Source organism: Chrysochloris asiatica, unplaced genomic scaffold, assembly GCF_000296735.1.
Source record: "Chrysochloris asiatica unplaced genomic scaffold, ChrAsi1.0 scaffold00035, whole genome shotgun sequence".
NCBI lineage: Eukaryota > Metazoa > Chordata > Mammalia > Afrosoricida > Chrysochloridae > Chrysochloris > Chrysochloris asiatica.
Genome location: NW_006408553.1, coordinates 6,421,258 through 6,443,431, shown reverse-complemented (window position 1 = coordinate 6,443,431; position 22,174 = coordinate 6,421,258). Strand labels below are relative to the sequence as shown.

General features: G+C 41.6%; 1 protein-coding gene across 1 annotated transcript in view; it reads right to left on the bottom strand.

Annotated features, from left to right (window-relative positions):
* SLC20A2 (solute carrier family 20 (phosphate transporter), member 2) overlaps positions 1–22,174 on the bottom strand; it is a 91,811-nt gene that overhangs the window by 9,236 nt on the left and 60,401 nt on the right. The window contains exons 7-10 of the mRNA XM_006859919.1: positions 10,952–11,155; positions 8,729–9,320; positions 3,879–4,064; positions 2,399–2,483 (exon numbers count right to left, since the gene is read on the bottom strand). Coding sequence (XP_006859981.1) covers positions 2,399–2,483; positions 3,879–4,064; positions 8,729–9,320; positions 10,952–11,155 — 1,067 coding nt within the window. The remainder of the gene's footprint in view (positions 1–2,398; positions 2,484–3,878; positions 4,065–8,728; positions 9,321–10,951; positions 11,156–22,174) is intronic.

Here is a 22,174-nt window from a genome sequence, read left to right as displayed (position 1 = left end):
TCAAATTTTAATTTTAGCACTGGAATTCAACACTAGCAAAATTAATACTGTGAGCTTTCACACTGCTCTAGACATCAGTATAGGTACAAATGCAATTAAGCAAGTTAAGTAAAAACAACATAAAACAAACTGTACTGTTTATTCATGAGGTCAACTGGTGTGAAGCAGTTTGCTTTCATGAGGATAGCTTGTGTGCCCGTTAATCATTAAAAGATAGTGTACTATTTATTTTAAAGCAGCCCCCACGACCATTTATGCCTACAGGAAAGTGAAAGCCTGTTTCATAACAAGCATTTCTTCGATGGTCCCACAGGCCATAGTACACTGGCGCTGAGGCTGGGGAAGGAAGAAGACAGCCACTTTCCACGTTGTGAAGTTCTGTCTGATTTGACTGTATGCTTTAATATGCACATGTGCTTCTTTTATCATTTTTTAACTAATGAGATTAAAACACGAACAACTGATGAGTGTCCATGTGTACCTCACTTTTTCCTGCCTTCCTTCTTTAGCAGAGTAGCAGGCACTCGAGGGCAGGACATTGGGACAAACTGCCTGGGTTGGAACCTCAGGATGGTTACTTCATAGCTGTGGAATTGTGGGCAAGCTATATAACCCTTCTATGTGTCAGTATTCTCATCTGTAAAACAGGGTAACATTAGTACCTACCTCAAAAGGCTCTTGGGAGGACAAATGGGTTTAATGTCCACAGTGCACTTAACACAGTGTCCAGTGGAGAGGATTTCTCCATGCATCCTGGCTGTGGTTGGTTACCATGGTTATGACTATTATGGTCATGATTAGAAGTCTAGCATGAGGTGAAGTTCTGAATCTTGGTTCGATCACATACTAATTGTGACAATCAGTTTTCGCATCTGTTAATTAATACTGTTGCTGGTCAGTGTCATCGATTCAGTTCTGACTCACAGCAGCCCTGTATAGGGTTTCTGAGGAGAAGCTGGTGGGTATGAACTGCCAACTTTGCAGTTAGCAGTCCAGTGCTTATCCTACAGCACCATGCAAGGACTTGAAATTGGGACTAAGCTATCAGTTTCTTAGGGTGGCTGTGGGGATTAAATGATGATGTTAAATATGTATAAAGCTCTGAGCATAGTAACTGACATTTGGCATCTACTCTGTAAGTGGCAGTGATTTTCATAATGATCATTTGTTGAAATTGGATTTTTTTTCTATATATTATAGCAAAAAAAGAAAACGACAAGACAAAAACCTCTTCCCAATGAAGTCCATTTTTCGTGTCCTAGAGTCCCAGGGTGTCTTAAACATGCTGGCCCACTCAATGCTGTTGTTAAGTGCTGTTGAGTCAGTTCTGACCCATAGTGACCCTATAGAAGGTTACACTCCTGTAAATGCTGCCTCACCTTCATATTTACAGCACCGAGCCATGAGCATTTTATAAGTATTAATTTAAAAACATATCAGGCAGAGTTTTGAAATTGCAGGGAAATTTGGGCAGGCAAGCGTATTTTGGTCTCTGTTGTCCTCTTGGTGTCTGACACATAGCAGACACTAACTGGGCTCTCCTTGAGTGATAGGAATGAATGAAACTGTGAAAAATCTGGGCATTACCTCTGCTTTGTTCAAGTTAGCGAATACTTTTGCATGTAGCTGCCCACTGAAACGATTTTAAAATCATCTCCAAACATTGAGCAGCTCTCGGTTCTAGTCCTGTCCCTGGTGACCTTGGGTAACTACCTGGAATTCACTGAGGCTATTTCCTCATTATTTATCTTCCAGGTTTCTTACAGCTCTAATAGTTCACCACTATGTCAAGGAATTCTCCCATGGGCAGCCCTGGGTTGTAGAGTACAGGGCACTGATCAATATTAGACTCTTAAGTCAATAGTCACTTTGAACAGCACATGAGGCAAAACAAACTAATGCAAGTGGAAACAATTATTTCTTACAATTCCACTGAGATGCTTTCTGTTTAGCTCTGTCTCCACTGTCAACCCCAGTTACCTGCAATGGTTGCAAATAAATGACACACCCCCATGGAGGCTATGAATATGGTTAGCAGTCATGAGACTTCACTGCAAAACCCACTGTGGACACTATGAGGGAGAACCAGGGCACATGGACAGTGTGAAGCACACAGTGAGGAAGGAAAGCCCTTGCAGTGCATGCATGGCACAAGCAAAGTCTGAACGGTGGCAGGTGTCCCATTGCCGAACAAGAAAGGTCTGTGGATGAGATACAAGAGGGACAGTCTGAGAAAAGCAGGCGCCAGCTTCCAACAAAGCTTGAGACGATTTTTTCCCTCACAGGCAACCACATACAAAGCAATACCAGCTTTCCTCAAATTTGCTTGGTGACTACGGCCTGCTGAAAGGTCAGCCCAGCCGCCCTGCTGCGGAGTGGTCCCTTGGCAAAGGCCTACCTTGCAGTGTGTGGTGCTGACAGGAAGCCCGATGTTGGAGGCAGCCACCACCGTGAATGCCGAGGCCAGCTCAATGGTGAAGCCGCTGCGGGAGGGAGCACAAGGGGATACATCACAGGCGCTCTTTGTATCGGCCTCACTGACACCCTGCGGGTGGGTGCCAGCATCTCACCAGAATGTTCTGTGGGCCGATTGTTGACTGCTGACTGAGCCCGAAGGACCATTAACAGAACAAGAAACTGCTGCACAAAGGCAACAATCCACACTAAGACTTCGCATTATACTGTTTACAGCCCTAAATAGCCTTGCTTTTCTGATACGCTTTTCAAAATCCACACAGCATACTAACTGGGTCAGAAATTCCTGCTGTGAAAACAAAACAAAACAAAACAAAACAAAACGGAGACATTAAATAGTAAATTAGTAATTTCTAAAGTGGGGTAGGAAAAACTATGCTTTCATTTAAAGATGTGCACTTAACAAGAAAAGTAACTCTTCCTCAGATTACTAATTCTTTTTCAAATCAATGGTCTGAATCTTTTATTAAAATGACTTAATAAAAAAACTTAAAATCAGAAATACAATGAAAAGAAAACCTGAATGTTTAAAAAAAAAAAAAAAATCAAAGAAAGAAAAGATTCCTTACAATGGGTAATTCCAAATTTTCTTTTCTGACATTTTTCTTACATGTTTGTTAGTTGCTATTGTTATGTACCATCAAGTCAGTTCTGACTCATAGTGACCCTGTATAGGGTTTCTGAGGAGCAGCTGGTAGGTTTGAATCACTAATCTTGTGGTTAGCAGGCCGGTGTCTATCCTACAGCATCACACCAGGACTCCATGTTTGTTACTTAACCCTGATAAATCTAAAGAACAGTCGTAACTACCTACAAAACGGAGTGACCACAAGGAAACATCTGAGCGAACCTCTTGAATCCTACCATGGGATGGTAGTAACTTCAGAGGGAAGACAGGTGAGAGACTGTTAAGTGGTCAGACAGGTCCCCAGATGGAAGAGCCGGGGAACTGGTGGCCAGAGGATTTCCAGGGAAGGCAGACTTAGGCCCAGGGTGTGGTGCATGCCCGCTGGCCACCTGCCCACCCTCCCAGATGCACGCTGGCCCTCATACTGGGCAAGACCAGCAGAGAGAGTGGACTGGGGAGCTGCACAATGGGGCCCTGCTCTCTCGCCCCTCCTCTTCTGCCTCCCCGTTTCTTCCATCTACCTGTCCTCTTATTTTCTCTTCTCCTTCATCTCTGAGGAGCCCTAAAAGGACAGTGAGGAAGGGAGATAGTGGGTAGCATTAGGATTGTTCGTTTAGAAAGCAAAGGGCTGGGGGAAGACATGCTTCCCCTCGGCCACTCTCCTCACTGTGACAACTGACTGTACGGTGGTGGTCCTGAGGGGCAGCTGAGGTGCAGGTCAGCATGACAGGTTTTTACACACAACAGCCCTGTCAGCCTGGCCCACTGTGCTTACCTGGATGGTGTAATCGGAGTGAGGTCCTTCCCCATGGTCTGGATCACTCTTCTCCCCCAGACCCAGAGGCCTGTACAAATTCCAACGCCTCCATAAAGCAGAAGCCAGACAGGAGTGGCTGCTTCTTGCAATACTCCACCTTGTTCATAAATAAGCCACAAAGCTACCAGGGGACCAATGGCATTACTGCAAAATAGAGAATGAAAAGTAAATATGCAATGTGGATGGACAAGTACCCAATATTTGTGGTTCACCTATATATCACTTAGTGGCAACAAAAACCATTTCTTCTTCTTTTTTTTAAAGTATGGGAACACAAAGAACATAATAATCAAATAATTTTCCCTCTTCATCTTTTCCCTCAATTTTCTTCCCATTTTTACTGACTCCTGTGCTATGGCTACAGTTTTGGGTTGGTTTGTTACTTCTCCATGTATGTGTTTTTCGTAACTCCCTAACTGGTGTTTAAATCCCTAAAGGGCAGGGACCCAAGTCATAATACTCTGCCTGCACTGGGTCTTCAATACAGCGTGCTTGATGATGATGATGAGAGGTGATGCTGTGAGGCAAGACAAAATGCTATTAAGAGCAGAACAGAACATGGTGGCCAAATACAATGGCATGAAAAGACCCGCACAGCACCGAGCAAACAGATGTCCTAAGAGTGTGGCGGCAAGACTTGGTTAAGAAAGAAGAGAAATGCAGTGACACCGGATTAACAGTACATGGAAACCCACAACTGTGACATGGAGAACCTAAGAAATGGGCAAGGAAAACTAAGCAGCAGCCTGTTTTTTCCTGATTTTGAGCCCTGGTAATACAGTGGTTAAGTGCTCATCTGCTAAGCAAAAGATTGGCACTGTTAACTCACAAGCTGCTCTGTGGGAGAAAGATGTGGCCGTCTGCTTTCATAAAGACTTACAGCCTTAGGAATCTTAGGGGCAGCTCTATAGGCTCAACATGAGTTGGAATCAACTCTACAGCAGTGGGTTTGGCCTGGTTGATGAAGTATTAGCCCAGCAGGCTAATCATAGGATTACTGTAATAGTCTTTATGTGCAGAGCACTGTCCTAAGCACTTCATATATAGGAGCTCACTTAACCTTCATGGTGTTGTTAAGTGCCGTCGAGTCAGTTCTGACTTTATTTGCAGTTTTGAAAGTATCTTTATGCAACATATTTCCCACAAACCAAACTCGCTGTTTTCAAGTCCATTCTGACTTACAGTGACCCTAAAGTAGATCTGCTCCTTAGGGTTTCTGAGACTGCAAATCTTTCTGGGAGCAGATAGTCTTATCTTTCTCCTGTGGAGCAGCTGGTGGGTTTGAACTGCTGACTTCGTGGTTCACAGCCCAATGCGTAACCTACTGTGCCATCAGAGCACCTTTGAAATACATCATTGTTGTTGTTAAGTGCCGTAGAGTCAATTCCGACCCATAGCAACCCGTATAGGGTTTCCAAGGAGCAGCTGGTGAGCTTGAACCACTGACTATCCAGTTCAAATGACTTTGCAGTCTGACGCATTAGCCTACAGCACCACACTCGGACATTGTTGTTGTTAAGTACCATAGAGTCGGTTCTGACTCATAGTGACCCTGCACAGGGTTTCCGAGGCTGTAAATCTTTACGGGAGCAGAAAGCCTCATCTTTCTCCCGTGGAACAGCTGGTAGTTTCGAACTGCTGACCTTGAGGTTAGCAGCCCAATTTATAACCACTACGCTAAGGAGCTCTGGTGGCGTAGTGGTTACGAAACGGGCTGCGAACCTCAACGTCAGTGGTTCGAAACTACCAGCTGCTCCGCGGGAGAAAGATGAGGCTTTCTACTCCCGTAAAGATTTACACCCTCGGAAACCCTGTACAGGGTCGCTATGGGTCGGACCCGACTCAACGGCACTTAACAACAACAACAACGCTACCAGAACTCCTTACTCTTGGACATTAGTAAATTTTAAATTCGTAAAGAACTAATTTGATGCTGTACGAACATCTGTAATGCCTAGTAGACGTGACAAATCACCACTTTGAAAGTTCTTGTAACTTAATGATCTGACAAATCTCATTCTTGTGGCTTCTTCCTCATTTCTCATACACTTCAATTGGAGTGCACAGAGCTCAGGTCGGCTCTCCTCTAGTGATTCACTCCCTAGGTGTTCCCTTTCCGCTTACAAACCAAATGCAGGCAAAGGGACACACCCTATATCCTAGCCTGGTCCCCTCCCTGAACTTCAGACCCATACAGCCAGTGCCTCCTCAGTCTTGTCACTTGCATATCAAAGGCATCCCAAACTTACAGCCAGTTGCCATGGAGTTCACTCTGACTCATGACAATCCCTTGAGTGTCAGGGTAGAACTGTGCTCCACGGGCTTTGCAATGGTTGACTTTTCACAAGTAGATTGGCAGGACTTTCTTTTGAGGTACCTCTGGGTGGACTTGAATTCCCACCCTTTCAGTTAGCAGTCAAATGCATTAAATGTTTGCACGATGCAGGGACTCCATCTCAGACTTAACACGTCCAAACCCAAGCTTCTGTTATTCTGACTCAAACCTGTTCTTCTTAGTGTTACCCTTCCTAATAAATGGTAACTCCATTCTTCGATTGTTTAAGCCGGTGGGGCTCAGTCTGGTATTTCTCCTTTTCTCACACCTATCCAATCTGCCAACAAATCCTATTGATTCTTCCTTCAAAGTACTGCTGCTGGCTGCTCCAAGCTACATCACTTCTTCCCTAGAGTCTTACAAGAACATTTTCTTATTTTTTATTGTGATTTGAGTGGTAGTTTACATGGGAGAACATCCGTTTTACACCATTGTTTCATTGCAATGATTACAATCTCCATGCACCATCATTCAACAGTATTTGTTTCTATTCCCTCTAAAAATAACCTTTTAACTGGTACTCCCTATTCATGCCCTTGTTTCCCTGTAAGTCTGTCCACAAAACTGAAACCAGAGAAATTCTGTTAAATATGGATTGTGTCAGCGTCTGCTCAAAATCTCCAATGGCTATCTCTCTAGAATAAAAATTACTTTCTCTGTTTATTTGTTGTTGTTGTTGTTAAGTGCAGTCGAGTTGGTTCCGACTCATAGAGACCCTGTATAGGGTTTCCAAGGAGTGACTGGTGAGTTTAAACCACCGACCTTGCGGTTCAAACCAACCTTGCAGTCCGGCGTTTTATCCTACAGTGTCACACAGCCCAATACATGGTGGGCTTCTGTGACTCACTGACCTTACTGTCCACACTTCCTCCTCTGTGATCTCATTGCTGTTTCTAGATCACACCAGATGCAGCCCTGCCTCAGGCCCTTGTGCCTGTTGGTTCGTCTTCTGGAGGTGGCTGACCCCGATGCGCATGGCTGGTTCCTTCACCCCCTTCAGATCACACTCGGCCAGCCCTGTCCTAAGCTGCTGCTGCTACCGTTGCTGCACGCTGTGGAGTCAGTTCCACCTCATGGTGACTCTGTATTAGGTTTCCTAGGCTATAAATCTTTATGGAAGTAGAAAGCCTCATCCTTCTCCCATGGAGCGGCTGGTGAATTTAAACTGCCAACCTTGTGGTTAGCAGTCCAAAACGTAACCCACTATGCTACACGATATAAAATTGCAATCACCCAGAGCTTCCATACCTGTTTCACTTTATCTTCCCTTTAACGTTTATCACTACCTACCATCCTAGAGCATAAGGAGCTCTGGTAGAGTAATGGTTACAAATCGGGCTGCTAACCTAAAGGTCGGCAGTTCGAAACTACCAGCTGTTCCGTGGGAGAAAGATGAAGCTTTCTGCTCCCGTAAAGATTTACAGCCTCAGAAACCCTATGCAGGGTCACTATGAGTTGGAACCAACTCTACGGTAGTTAACAACAACAACAACAACAACAACAACCCTAGATCGTAGTCCTGGTGTGGTGCTGTGGGTTAATGCACTGTTCTGTAAAGTTGTTTGAACCACAAGGTCGGTGTATCAAACTCACCAGCTGTTCCTCAGAAACCCTATACAGGGTCACTATGGGTTGAAGCTGACTCGCCATGGCACTTAACAACAACATCATCCTAGATGGAGTTCTGGGTGTGGTACTGTAGGATAAGCACTGGATGGTTAACCAAGAAGTTGACAGTTCAAATTCACCAGTTGCTACTTGGCCACCCTACACGGGGTCGCTGAGTTGGAACCGACTCAATGGCACTTAACAGCAACATCATCCTAGATAAGAAGCCCTGGTGGTACAGTGGGTTAAGTGTTGGGTTGTTAACCACTAGATCAGTAGTTCAAACGCACCAGACACTCCACCGGAGAAAGATGAGTCAGTCTGCTTCTGTAAAGATTTATAGTTTTGGCACAATTCTACTCTGTCCTATCGGGTTGCTGACTCAGAATCGACTCAATAGCAGTGGGCTTTTAATCATTCTTAATGGCATGGTAGCTTAACTGCTTAGTTCACACCTGCCCACTGCTCTGCAGGAGAAAGATGAGGCAGTCTGCTTCCGTCAAGATTTATAATCTTGGAAACCCTAGAGAGAGTTGCTATGAGTTAGAATTGACTTGATGGCACTGAGTTTTCTGCTGATAGTCTCTGGGTAGTGCAAGCAGTTTGCACTCAACTACCGACCTACACATAGCGTCGCCATGAGTCAACATCAAACTTGGTGGAAACAGGATTTTGTTTTCTGCTATCACCCCAGATATGCTACTTACTGATTTAATGCCTGTTACCACTCCCACTCACACACCTCAACTAGAATGTACTTCTTCTCTTCATGTCCAGGATTTCTGTCTGATTCGGTCACTAATGTGCCCTGGCACTTGGCAGATCCTCTCCCATCCTTGCTGAATGAATGAATCAATGTACTCACCTCACGTCATTGCCACCATGAGCAAAGGATCCAAAACAGGCAGTAAGGACTTGCAGGAAATGGAACAGCAAGTGCACCTCTGCTGTGTCGCTCTCCTCCTTTTCCATTTCCACGGGGTCCTCCTGAGGCTGGTCAGGACCAGTCAGCTCAGATGCCAATCTCATCTCCACTCCCCCCTCTTCGGCCTCTATCTCGGCCTCTGCTACCGCATTGCAGTAGCTTGAGTAACTGTCATAGCGAAGTCTCTTTTTAGAATAGGACACAGTGTCACCCACCAGCTTTTCACTGTCCTCCGCCGCCGAGGACACGTCAGCAGCTTTAAAAGTCGAGTGCACTGGCATCCCACAGATGGCCGCCGTGTAGCAAGTGTAACTGTTATTTCTCCGCAGAAACCTGTAGTTATTTTCCTGGGTGGGTTTCTCCTCAGGCCCCCTGTCTATGTGGATTTTGTGTAGCAAGTCTTTGTAGAGCCCTGAGTCTTTGTGCACAGTGTGGTACACGTGGCCGTCACTCCTCATTTGGCCATCAAAGCCAAACGTGCCATTGGAGATGGGGGATTTTGCAGAGCCATGTGTCATAGAAAGGGCCCTTCCTGAAAAGGGGGAGAAACATCTTATTTTCTGATCTGTGACTACAAACCATGTCTGGAAGCAAATCACAGGACAAGTACAACCCTGCTCTGTTGACTGTAGAATGTTTCCCCAGACCTTTTCAGATACCTCTAGAGTCTTGGTGCGTTGCTGTGGGTTAACGTGCTGGACTGCAAGGTTAGTTTGAACTGCAAGATCGGCAATTCAAACTCACTAGCTGCTCCTCGGAAACCCTTTACAGGGTCGCTATGAGTTGGAACTGACTCGATGGCACTTAACAACAATAACAGAGATGATGAGAATGTGGTAACTCCGTTGGAGAAGCAATTGACTGCTAACCACAAGGTCAGCAGTGCACACCCATCAACCACACTATGGGAGAAAGATAAAGGTTACTGCTCTAGTAAAGGTTTATAGCCTCAGAAACCCTATAGAGGATTTGCAACTTGATGGCACTTAACAGAAAAATGGCCATCATGGTAAAGTGGAGGGTCAGTGAAAAGGAGCAAGACCCCCAATGAAATGAGCTAAAACAGTGGGCTCAAACCTAACAACCGTGAGGATGGTATTCTGCTTTGTTGTACACAGACAGGGTCTCTGTGAGTTGGAGCTGACTGGATACCATCTAACGACAACATCTCTAGAACACTGGATTATCAATGACTTTTAGTTTTTTCCAATTACTTAAATAACTTTTTAAAAATTAACTGCAAAGGACATTTGATATAGTTAAAATAAAAAAAGACACTACGAAACATGTAACAAAAGGATAAAACTATTTACAGGGTACTTTCTATAGGATATTATTTAAGCTCTCAAAGAGAATGTTCCTTCTGAAATTACCACTGTTTCCTGTTTCTAGACACAAAAAAGGGAGAGTCCTTAAACTTACTCTAGAAAACCCCCAGATATTCTAGGTGCTCCTTAAAGGCCAAGTCTGACTTTCAGGAGGTTGTTGTTAAGTGCTGTCGAGTCAATTCCAAACCATAGCGACTCTGTATAGGGTTTCCGAGGAGCAGCTGGTGAGCTTGAACCACCGACCTTGCAGTTCAAACGGCTTTGCAGTCCAATGTATTAACCCATAGTGTCACACTAGGACTCCAATAGAGCTGTCGTATTGGTGAGGTTCAATTAATTTGATTTGTTTGGGTCAACTCAAGGATTCGCATCTACAGGAAGCTGTGCTAGGGCCCTCCGTGCCGGGAGATGAGAGAGTTGCCTGGAAGGCCATGGGTAAAGGGTGGGGGCTTGCCCACCATGGTCCACAAATGTTAGAGATCAAAAGGACACAGCAGGATGGTCTTGATGCTTTCTAAGGTGGGGATGTTCTCTTCTGATCTCTCTGTGCCTTCCATGAGGAAGCAAGCTGAGCAAGCCTGTCCTTAGCTCTGAGGTAAGCCCTGCAGCACGGACAATAGGCACGTGTTGCTGAGTCAGCGCTGTGCAGAGACACAGTGTGGGCCCTTGGCACCTCTGGTAAGATTATAAATATGTCCTGGAGGACATATTTATAAGCTTAACCCTGCTCTGTTGACTGTAGAATGGTTTCTGGGATTTTCTCAAAACATCAGATTGGGAGAACCTGTAAAAAACCTGACTGCCCCCACACCCAAGCCCTGGACACATGTCTTACCGTACAAGGCCCGAGGATGGCTTCCCACTGACGTGCCTTCTAAAGCTAAGGAAGATTCCCCGGCTGACCCTGTGAGCGGGACGGTGCTGTTGTCATTGGCCTTTGCACCTGGGAGTTCTTTAAACACTGGGGACTCTACTTCCTGAACTTTATTGAGGCTTTCATCAGATACTTGTGATAAAGCACCTTCTTTTTGCAGTTTGCCTACGGAAAATAAAGTTTGGAAGAGAACATATGTCTTTATATTTTAGCGTGTACTGTTAAACAAACCAAAAAGTAAGCTATATCTGGACAGAGAAAATACAGTGCAATGTTCAATTAATAATCTAGATAACTCTGAAAATGTGGCTATTAAGGAAAAGATGGAGGCTTAGGACCTGAATTATTTTATCCAAAACAACAAGAAATTATCTTATCCAAAACAACAAAAAAGGTTAGGTTGTATCACTAAGATCCCTTCCCTGGACAGTGTTTTGTAATTCTACAACCATCTAGACTGGCTTTCTCTTTTCTGAAGCTAATCTCAGAGTCACCGTTTATTTTTATGTCTTTATAGATACTATTACAGCATGTGTGGTTTTTTTCTTTTGTTCAATAAAATAATGGTTTCCATCTTCTTCAGGTTACCAAGTCTTAGCAAGCTAATAGATTCTTTTCTTCAAAAGGAAGAGGGAGATCCTATTTAGTTTTTAAAATCACTTTCAAGAAAAAACAAGGAAGTTTAAAACTGTTTTAAAGATCACCAGCATTATTTTTTTTTTGGAGTCCTGGTGTGGTGCTGTGGGTTAATATGCTAGGCTACAAGGTCAGTTTAAACAGCAAGGTCGATGGTTCAAGCTCACCAGCTGCTCCTCCGTAAACCCTATACAGGGTTACTATGGGTTGGAACCGACTCAATGGCACTTAACAAGAACAACAACAAAAAAGCATTCTTTTTCACCAAATCTGATTCATGATATTGCTGATTTAATTATTTTGTTGCTTGCAAATTTTCTTGAGCAAAGTTCTAAGCTCTTGCATTCAGTACTAAATTAGGTATAGACTTTATTTCCTCTTGTATGATATCTATGACTCTCTATTATTTATATCTCTTCAGGAGAGCTATCTGGAGATCTGCTTCCATAAAGATCACTGTCAAGACAAGTCTATGTGGCAGCTCTACTGTGTTACATGGGGGCACTATGAGTTGGAATCAACTTGATGACATCCAACAACAATATATCTATACTTGTTATCTGTATCTAATCTCTATAGCTACCTAGTCAGATATAGAGAGAGGTTTTTTTAAGTGAAATCTGTTATATACTATAGGAGCTCTGATAGCGTAGTGGTTACGAATTGGGCTGCAAACCGCAATGTCAGCAGTTCGAAACTACCAGCTATTCCGTGGGAGAAAGGTGAGGCTGTTTGCTCCGGTACAGATTTATAGCCTCGGAAATCCTGTACAGGGTTGCTATGAGTTGGAACCGACTCCAAGGCACATAACCATAGAAAAAAAAGGAGTACAGGTGTGGCGCTGTGAGTTAATGTGCCAGACTGCAAAGCTGTTTGAACTGCAAGGTCAGTGGTTCAAGCTCATCAGCTGCTCCTTGGAAACCCTATATAGGGTCGCTACAGGTTGGAAACAACTTAACAGTGCTTCAAAACAACAATAGAAAAAAAAAAAAAATCCAACTCACTGCTATCAAGTCAATTCTGACTCAAAGTGACACTATATGGTTTCCAAGGCTGTAAATCTTTATGGGAATACACAGCCTCATCTTTCTCCACAGTGCCCAGACACATCTTAACTGAGAATTTTTCAGTTAAAACTCTATATGGAAAACCAAAATAAACTTGCCCCCTGATACTGTGTGGTCACAATACATAGATATCAGTTAATAAAAAGGTATGAGTTAATTAATAGCAAAGTGTATGCAAAACTAAACTGGGGTCCCATAAGTTTGTGCTATATGGTTTTTTTGGTAGCTAAACAATGAATTTATTGCTCAAGAACTAGATAAATTTGCACAGTCAGGGCAGATGCTGTGGATGATTTGTATTTCCAACTGGGGGGAGGACTCTCTTCATTTTGTAGTAGTAAGCCAGCTGGTGAATTCGGCTCCCAATCAGAATCAGTCGGAACCTGGCATCCTTAGCCTTTCTGGTCCTTTCAAGATGCTTGCAAACAGCAAGAGCTTTTTAAATTGAATGGTAGAGATCTTCAGGAGGATCAGGAGCAAGTCCTTTGGACTTAAGGATTCTTAGGATTTTATTGCCTGTTACAAAATGTACTTGTGCAACACCATGAGAATCTCTCAGAATCACACCAATTTGTGAAGGGGCCAGGTCCTTCTTGGCCAGTTTGTGGATCTGTTCCTTCATGTCTTCAGATGTGAATTTCAGCCAGGTGGAGGATGCTGTGGCGATAGGGTAGAGCCAACTGGGACAGGCCCTCCCCGGGAGCATGCATGCGATCCATGATGGCATTGGTAGGGCAGTGAAAAAGCTATATGGTGTTTTATAAGCTTAAGTTTTAAAATAAGTATATTCTTACTGTTTCACTCGGTTCTGAGAGTTTGCTGTGTCTAAACTTCTGCTTTTATATCAAGTTGAAGGCCATGGCTAATGTTTTTCATAAGACATTAGATCTCAATTACCTGACTTGTAAGCCCTCACTCTTAGTACAGACAGATAAATACTTGTGGGTTAAATAGTCTTAATATATTATAAAGCATTAATGAAGTGAATTCATTATAACAAAAGCAAAACATAGTACTTATAGCTAAAAGATGAAAATGTCAATTAATAAGAATCTTCAAAAAACTTTAAAATCAAATGGCACATAAGAAAAATGTAAGTTTCTCACTGTTAAGGTAACAATGCTTCCTAGTCACCAGGTTCAAGAATTAATTTTATTCTTGTGCAATCTGCCTTACAGATGGTTTTTAACAGAATAAATTCTGAAACATAATAAGTTCCTGACAATTTAGAACTTCATGAAAAGCCACAAAAAATTCTTATTTATAAAAAGGAGTTACTTAAGGTTTTATTTAGTAAGAGATGTGACTGATTCTCATTTGGGCTAAAGAACATATTGGTGTTTCCCCTGATGTTTTTGCCTAGTATTAGACAGCAAGCACATAGTATAATGCCATAATTTTATTTTTAGTCCCTAAATGTAATCACAACTTCATTTATTTTTAATTTAACAGCACAAAAGGGGTTTAACCATAAAAGCACCATTTAACCATAAAATTTAATTCAAATTTTAACAACTCAGTGACTTAATAAAAAGAATACTGTTTCCAAACTGTTAAATAGTATATCTAAGGTTTTTCACAAATATTATTAATCATTTCTATTTTGAGCTATTTTTGTCTCATGTTTTTAACCAACTTTGATTCTATTACTTCTATAATGAATTTCTATTGAATATTCAAGTTTTTCACTTTCAAAGGTTATAATTATTCTACATGAATTATGGACCTATTGAAGTTCATCATCTATAACGAAAAGAAAATGGGTAACAGTCATACAAAGGGCCATGGACAACTTCTAAATAGCCGCCTCCAAGAACTAAGCAAACATTTAGCAGCCATAGTGTAAAAGGAAATGGTGGGGTGGGTGAGGAGGGGAGAGAGAGTATTGTTACTCCCCCCTTTGCCAGCACACAACTCCAGCTCTGTAGCTAAGAACAACCAACCTGATTGAGGCTGAGATAGCTTAAGAGAAGGGGAGTGTGAGCAATAAAAGAAAGCTGGAGGAAAAAAAAAAAAAGTGATCCAGACAAGCTGAGGAAACCATGTGGTCTTCTATACCAGGTTGAATAAAACCTTCATGAAGTATACAAATACAAACCCTGATAGCCCAGAGGGGAGGACTTTAGTGGCTACGTAGCTTGTTACTACAGTCTGCAGCAGACATATTAGAAAGTTACAAAAGACTGCGGTAACACTCTGATTCTACTCTCACAACTGACTGACAAAACCCCTTAAAACAACTTTAGCCAACATGATTGTAGACCACCAAATAATGTTAGACTTCTTGCTGTTGGAACAGGGAAGAGAACATGCTCTGCTAACACCTCTTATTGTTGTTGTTAAGTGCTGTTGAGTCAGTTCTGACAGTACAGGGTTTCCGAGGAGTGGCTGGTGGGTTTGAACTACTGACTTTGCAGTTAAAACTGACTTTATGGTCAAATGCTTACCCTGCAGCGCCACACCTCTTATTACATTTATTTATATTAACACCTCCAGTGAAGTCAAGACTAGAACCTTACACATCGTACAACAGACAGGACAGCCCAGTTGCAGATGAGCCAGAGTATATAAAACCAAATCAGGGGCTATGTGCTGTCAATTATCTAGTCCCTGCCCTTTGGGAGGAGTCCTGGTGTAGCACTGTGAGCTAATGCGTCAGACTGCAAAGTCGTCCGAGCTGCAACATCCGTGGATCAAGCTCACGAGCTGCTCCTTGGAAACCCTATACAAGGTCGCTATGGGTCAGAATGGACTCAACGACACTTAACAACAACAACAACACCCTTTGAGACCTTTAATGGCCACTTTATTGTCATTAATCTTTGGCCCCTGCATACCCAATTTACTAGTTAAGTCTAGTAATATGCTCAAAACTGCAGCAGTTTCAAACTAAACTTATAGCCATGCAGTTTCCGGTTTTTCCCAAAGAAAGGCCCTAAAAGAAAACAAAACATTAGCGCAGTCAGCAAGAGACTTCTACTCTGTAAACTAGGGCAGGCAACCCAACTCAGCTGGAAGAAATTACAGAAGAAGAGACCTACGGCACATGTTCTCAAAAAGAATTTTGAACATAAAGGCTTTCAGTGGGGATTGAGGCAGGGAGGAGATGGGGTCCAGAAAACAGGATGAAAACCTGGACCATTTGCTAACTAAACCATCATGACTGAATTCTTGAGAAATGCCGAGGACTGTGTCCCTCCCCCACCACTTCTTTTGTTTCAGCCATTTATAAAGAGGTTCAGGATACGCCTGGTACGCATAACCAAGCAGTAGGATCTTGAACCAAACCAGATAAAAATGTTTTATGGGTTTAATAAACCTCCTTAGAAGTGTTTTACAGGCGTGACCAGCTACAGGCCAGTCCTTAAAACAAACAGCAGTATCTCCAGCCCTGACCACTTGCATGATCTCCCATTGTGAGCAGCTAATACCTCAAACCCAGCCTGGGGTTTGAACTGTCCAGAAACAGAACACATGCATGCCATCCCATAATATGTTCTGCCAGTGGCCTCCCTGATGCCTTGACGTCCGACTCCACCTTGGACAGACTTGGGGAGATGAGGGCTAGCATTTGTAAATCCCTCTTCACCTTCTCTGGCCAGCTCTTTTTCTCTCAAAAATTCTCTAAATCTTTTGCTCCTGTGAAACTCTGACTAAGCTGATCATCCTTGGTCAGCAAAGAAAAGGATTCTCCACTGCAAGGTCAGGGCCTCCCTTCACCTTGATAAGAATACAGTATTTAAGTTTATAGATGTTGACTTCTTCTACTCAGTATTTGTTGTTGTTATTATTAGGTTTTTGTCAAATTGGTTCTGACACATAGCAAATCTGTACAGGGTTTCCAAGACTGTCAATCATTATAGGAGCAGAAAGCCTTATCCTTGTCTTATGCAGGGGCTGGTGTGTTTAAACTGATTATAGTGGTGATTAAGAGACTCTACAAATGTGATCCACCATTTGTCTGTCAGTTAGTCATAGTATGGTGGCTTTTGTGTTGGTGTGATGCTGGAGGCTATATCACCATATTTTAAATACTGGCAGGGTACATCCATGGTGGTGGTGGTGATGTGCCATGGAGTCGGTTCCGACTCATAGTGACCATGTATAGGGTTTCCGAGGCTGTAAATATTTATGAAAGCAGAAAGCCTCATCTCTCTCCCATGGAGCCACTGGAAGTTTTCAACTGCTGACCCTGAGATTAGCAGCCCAACTTGTAACCACTATGCTATCAGAGCTCCCTAGGTTACACCCATGGTGGTCAGGTTTCAAGGAAACCTCTAAAGTAAGACAGACTAGGAAGAAGGAGAAAAAGACTACTTTGGAATGTTTAGTTACTGAAAACATTATGATAACAGTGTAACACTGTCAGAAAGCACCAGAATACTGAATATTGAAACGTGATGAAGAGCACTAGAATATTGTCAGATACAATGAAGGAAGACGAATGAGCCCTTTAGGTTGGAAGACACTCAAAATATGACTAGGGAAGATCTGCCTCCTCAAAGCAGAGTCAACTATGATGATAAGAATGGAGTAAAGCTTTTGGGACCTTCATTTGTTGATGGGGTACAAGTCAAAATGAGGAGAAAGAGTTGCAAACATGAATAAATAACCAGAACATGAAATATGAATCTAGGAAAACTGGAAGTTGTAAAAAATGATATGGAATGAATAAAGATCAATATCTTAGGTATTACTGAAATGAAACAGACTGGTATGAGTCATTTTGAATCTGACAGTGGTTTACTATGCTGGGAATAACAAACTGAAGAGGAATGGCATCACATTCATAACCAAAAAGAACATTTCAAGATCTATCTTGAAGGATAATACTGTCTATGATAGGTTAATATCCATATGACTGCAAGGAAGACCAGTTAATACCACTATTATTTAAATTTACACACCAAACACTAAAGCCAGTGATGACGAAATTGAAGAATTCTACCAACATCTTCCATCTGATATTGATCAATCATGCAATAGTAATTACTGGTGATTGGAAAGCAAAGGTTGAAAACAAAGAGAAAGGATCAGTAGTTGGAAAATATGACCTTGGTGATAGAAATGATGTTGGAAATCATATGACAAAATTTTGCAACATCAATGACCTAATCACTGCAAATACCTTTTTTTTTAAACAACATAAAAGGCAACTGTACAAATGGACCTCACTAGATGGAATACACAGAAATCAAACTGACTATATCTGTAGGAAGAGACAGTGAAAAAGCTCCGTATCATCAGCCAAAACCAGGCTAGGGGCAGACTGTAGAACAGACCATCAATTGCTTATAAGCAAGTTCAGGCTGACGCTGAAGAAAATTAAACAAGTTCATGAGAGCCAAAATATGACCTTGAATATATTCAGTGTCTGATGCATCAAACCTGAATTTAGAAATCATCTGAAAACAGATCTGATGCATCTGACACTAAAGAGTGAAGACCAGAAGAGTTGTAGGATGACAGCAAGAACATAATCCAGGAAGAAAGCAAAAGATCATTAAGAAGACAAAAAAGAAGGACAAGACCAAAATGGATGTCAGAAGAGACTCTGAAACTTGCTCTCCAGTGTAGAGATGCTAATGCAAATGGAAGAAATGAGGACATAAAAGAGCTGAACAGAAAATTTCAAAGAGCAGCTTGTGAAGACAAAGTCTAGTATTATAAGAAAATGTGCAAAGACTTGGAGTTAGAAAACCAAAAGGGTTTTTTCTAACCCTTTTGATTGGCATTTCTCGAACTGAAGAAAAAAATTCAGGCCTTGAGTTACAACACTGAAGGATACTATCTCTGGTGGCATAATGGTTATGAGTTGGGTTGCTAACCTCAAGGTCAGACGTTCGACCTAGCTAGCTGTTCCACAGGAAAAAGATATGGCTTTCTGCTCACGTAAAGATTTACAGCCTTGAAAACCCTATACAGGGTCACTAAGAGTTGGAACTGACTCCACAGCACATAACCACCATCACAATGGGCAAAATACTAAACGATGCAGGAAAAGAAGATGAAAGAAATACACAGAGTCACTGTACCAAAAGAACTTGATGTTCAACCATTTCAAGAGACAGCCTATGATCAAGAGCCAATGATACTGAAGGAAGAAGTCCAAGGTGCACTGAGGGCAATGGCAAAGAACTGAAGGAATACAAATTGAAATCTTTCAACAAACTGATGCAGCACTGGAGGCATGTGTTCATTTATGCCAAGAAATTTGGAAGACTACTACCTGTCCAATTGTTGGAAGAGCTCCATATTTGTGCCCATTCCAAAGAGAAGTGACGCAATGGAATGCAGAAATAATCAGACAATATCATTAATACCACATGCAAGTAAAATTTTGCTAACAATTTTTAAATGGCTGCAGTAGTACATTAACAGGGTGCACTGAGGTTTAAGCCAGATTCAGACAAGGATGTGGAATAAGTGATATCATTGCTGATATCAGATGGATCTTGACTGAAAGCAAAAGACTACCAAAAAGATGCTTACTTGTACTTTATTGACTATGCAAAGATTTTTGACTGTGTGGATTATAAAAAGCTATGGATAGCACTGTGAAAAATGGGTATTCCAGAACTGTGCTCATGAGGATCCTGTACATAGATTAAGAAGCAGTTGTTAAAATAGAACAAGGGGACACTGAATGGTTTAAAATCAGGAAAGGTGTGTGCCAGGATTGTATTCTTTCATCATACATATTCAATCTGTATGCTGAACAAATAATCCAACAAACTGGATTATATGAAGAAGAACAAAGCATCAGGACTGAAGGAAGACTCATTAACAACCTCTCATATACAAATTACACAACCTCACTTGCTGAAAGTGAAGAGGACTAACAATATTTACTGATGAATATCAGAGACCACAGCCTTCACTACAGGTTGCACCTTAATATAAAGAAAAAATCCTCACCATTGGTGAGGATTTTTATAACTTCAAGCTAAATGGAAAAAAGATTGACGTTGTCAAAGGCTTCATTTTGCTTGAATCCACTATCAACACTCACAGAAGCAGCAGTTAAGAAATCAAACGATGTATTGCATTAGCAAATCTGCTGCACAAGATCTCTTTAAAGTGTTCAAGAGCAAAGATGTCAGTTTGAGGACTCAGTTGTGCCTGACCCAAGCCATGGTATTTTCAATAACCTCATATGCATGGAAGACCATAGAAGAACTGATGCATTTGAGTGATGGTGTTAGACAAGAATATACAAAAGTACCATGGACTGCCAGGGGAACAAACAGATCTGTGTTGGAAGAAGTATAGCCAGAGTGCTCCTTAGAGCCAGGATGGTGAGACTCTGCTACTTGAGACATATTATCAGGAGGGATCAGTCCCTAGAGAAGGATATTATGCTTGCTAAAATAGGGCCAGCAAAAAAGACGAAGATTCCCAATGAGATGGATTGGCAGAGTGGCAGCAGCAATGGGCTCAAGCATAACAATGATTGTGAGCATGGTTCAGGACTGGGTAGTGTTTCACGTTGTTGTGTATAAGGTCGCTATGAGTCAGAACGGAATCAACAGCACCTAACAACAACATACATACGATAAAACGGTGCCACTAGTACTCATTTACTTATTACAATACATTTGAAAGTTATCCATGTTGCTGTATATAAAAACAGTTCATTCCTTTTTATTTCTGAATGGTATTCTAGTGGTTGTGCTGTAGGACCACAAGATTGGTGGTTTAAACTTACCAGCTGCTCCTTGGAAATGCTATACAGGGTCACTATGCGTCAGAAATGACTGGACGACACAAGTATCGGAGTTTGTTGTTCCATTTACCAAATGAAGGACATTTGTGCTGTTTCCAATTTTGAAGCATTACAAGTAGAGCTGCTATAAACAATCATGGCAGGTTTTTGTGTGAATTTAAGTTTTCATTTCTCTACATTAAATATTTAGGAGTTGAACTGCTGGGTCATATGGTGGTGGCTGTGTGCCGTGGAGTTGGTTCCGACTCATAGCAACCCTGTGTACAGGGTTTCCAAGGCTGTAAATCTGAGCAGAACGCCTCATTTTTCTCCTGCAGAGCAGATGGTAGTTTCGAACCACTGACCTTGAGGTTCGCAGCCCGATTCGTAACCAGTACGCTACCAGAGTGTATATTTAACCTTATACGAAACTGTTAACTGTTTTCCAGAGTGGCTGTATCAGTCTGCATTCTCACCAGCAATAGGTGAGAGTTTCTGTTGCTCTGTGTCTTTGTCAGCACTTGGTATTGTCAATTTGGATTTGTTTTTTTAAGCCACTCAAATAAGTATACAGCGATAGCTCACTGTGACTTTAATCTAAATTTCCCTGGTAACTGATGATATTGAGTATTATCTTTTCATGGGCTTATTTGACACTGCGTATCTCTTTTGCTAAAATAGTTGTTCAAATCTCTTGATTATTTTTAGGTGGTTTCTCTGTTTTCTTGCTATTTTTAGATATGTGATTTTCTCCCACTAAGTTCCATGTCTCTTAATTCCCTTTTCAGTGTTCCTTACAGAGTAAACATTTTAAAATATTAAGTCCAATTTATTGACTTTTCCCCTTATAGATTGTGCTTTTGGTGTCCTGTCTAAGAACTCTTTGCTTAATTCACGGTCATGAAAAATTTCCCTTATGTTTTTTTCTAACAGTCATAGTTTTTCATTTTACATTTAGGTCTATGATACACTTTGAGCTAATTTTTTTAAAAGGTAGAAAGATTATGTGGAAGTTCCTGTTTATTGTTTTTAGGCTTCTGGCTATCTAATTATTCCAACAACATTTGTTGAAAGACTATCTTTCTTCATTGAATTGCTTTTGTTATCTTTTCCAGTAACCAACTGGCAATAATGGATTTATTTCAGGACTTGTTCTGTTCCAATGATCTATGTGTCTATCTCTTCTCTCACAGCATACTGTCTTGTAGTTTTATAATAAGTCTTAAAGTCAGGTAGTGTGACCCCTCTAATTTTACTCCTTTTCAAAATTGTTTTACCTATTCTAAACCCTTTGCCTTTCCACGTAAATTTTAGAAGAACTTGTTTAAATCGACAAAATACTCTGCTGGGAATTTCACTGAAATTTTGTTAAATCTATAGAGCAATTTGGGAAGAACTGACATCTTAATTATATGAAGTCATCTAGTCCATGAGAATGGTATGTCTCTTCATTTATTTAAGTATTCTTTGAAATCCGGACTGTTACAGTCATATATAGTCAAATGGAAATGTGACTTCATAACACACTCCAGGGCCAGATATAAATACTTTTTTTTTTCCTAGAAAGGTGACACAAAATATGATTTCAAGGCCTAGAATTTAATTATGTCACTAGCACCAGGAAGAGAGCCACAGCTGACTTTCCAAGCTATATTCTTCTTTTTAAAAAGAGTGGTCTTTAGTGAGGTACAATTTACATATAAAAATTCATGATGACTAGTGACAGAGCTCTGGTAGCATAGTGGTTATGAATTGGGCTGCTAACCTCAGGGTCAG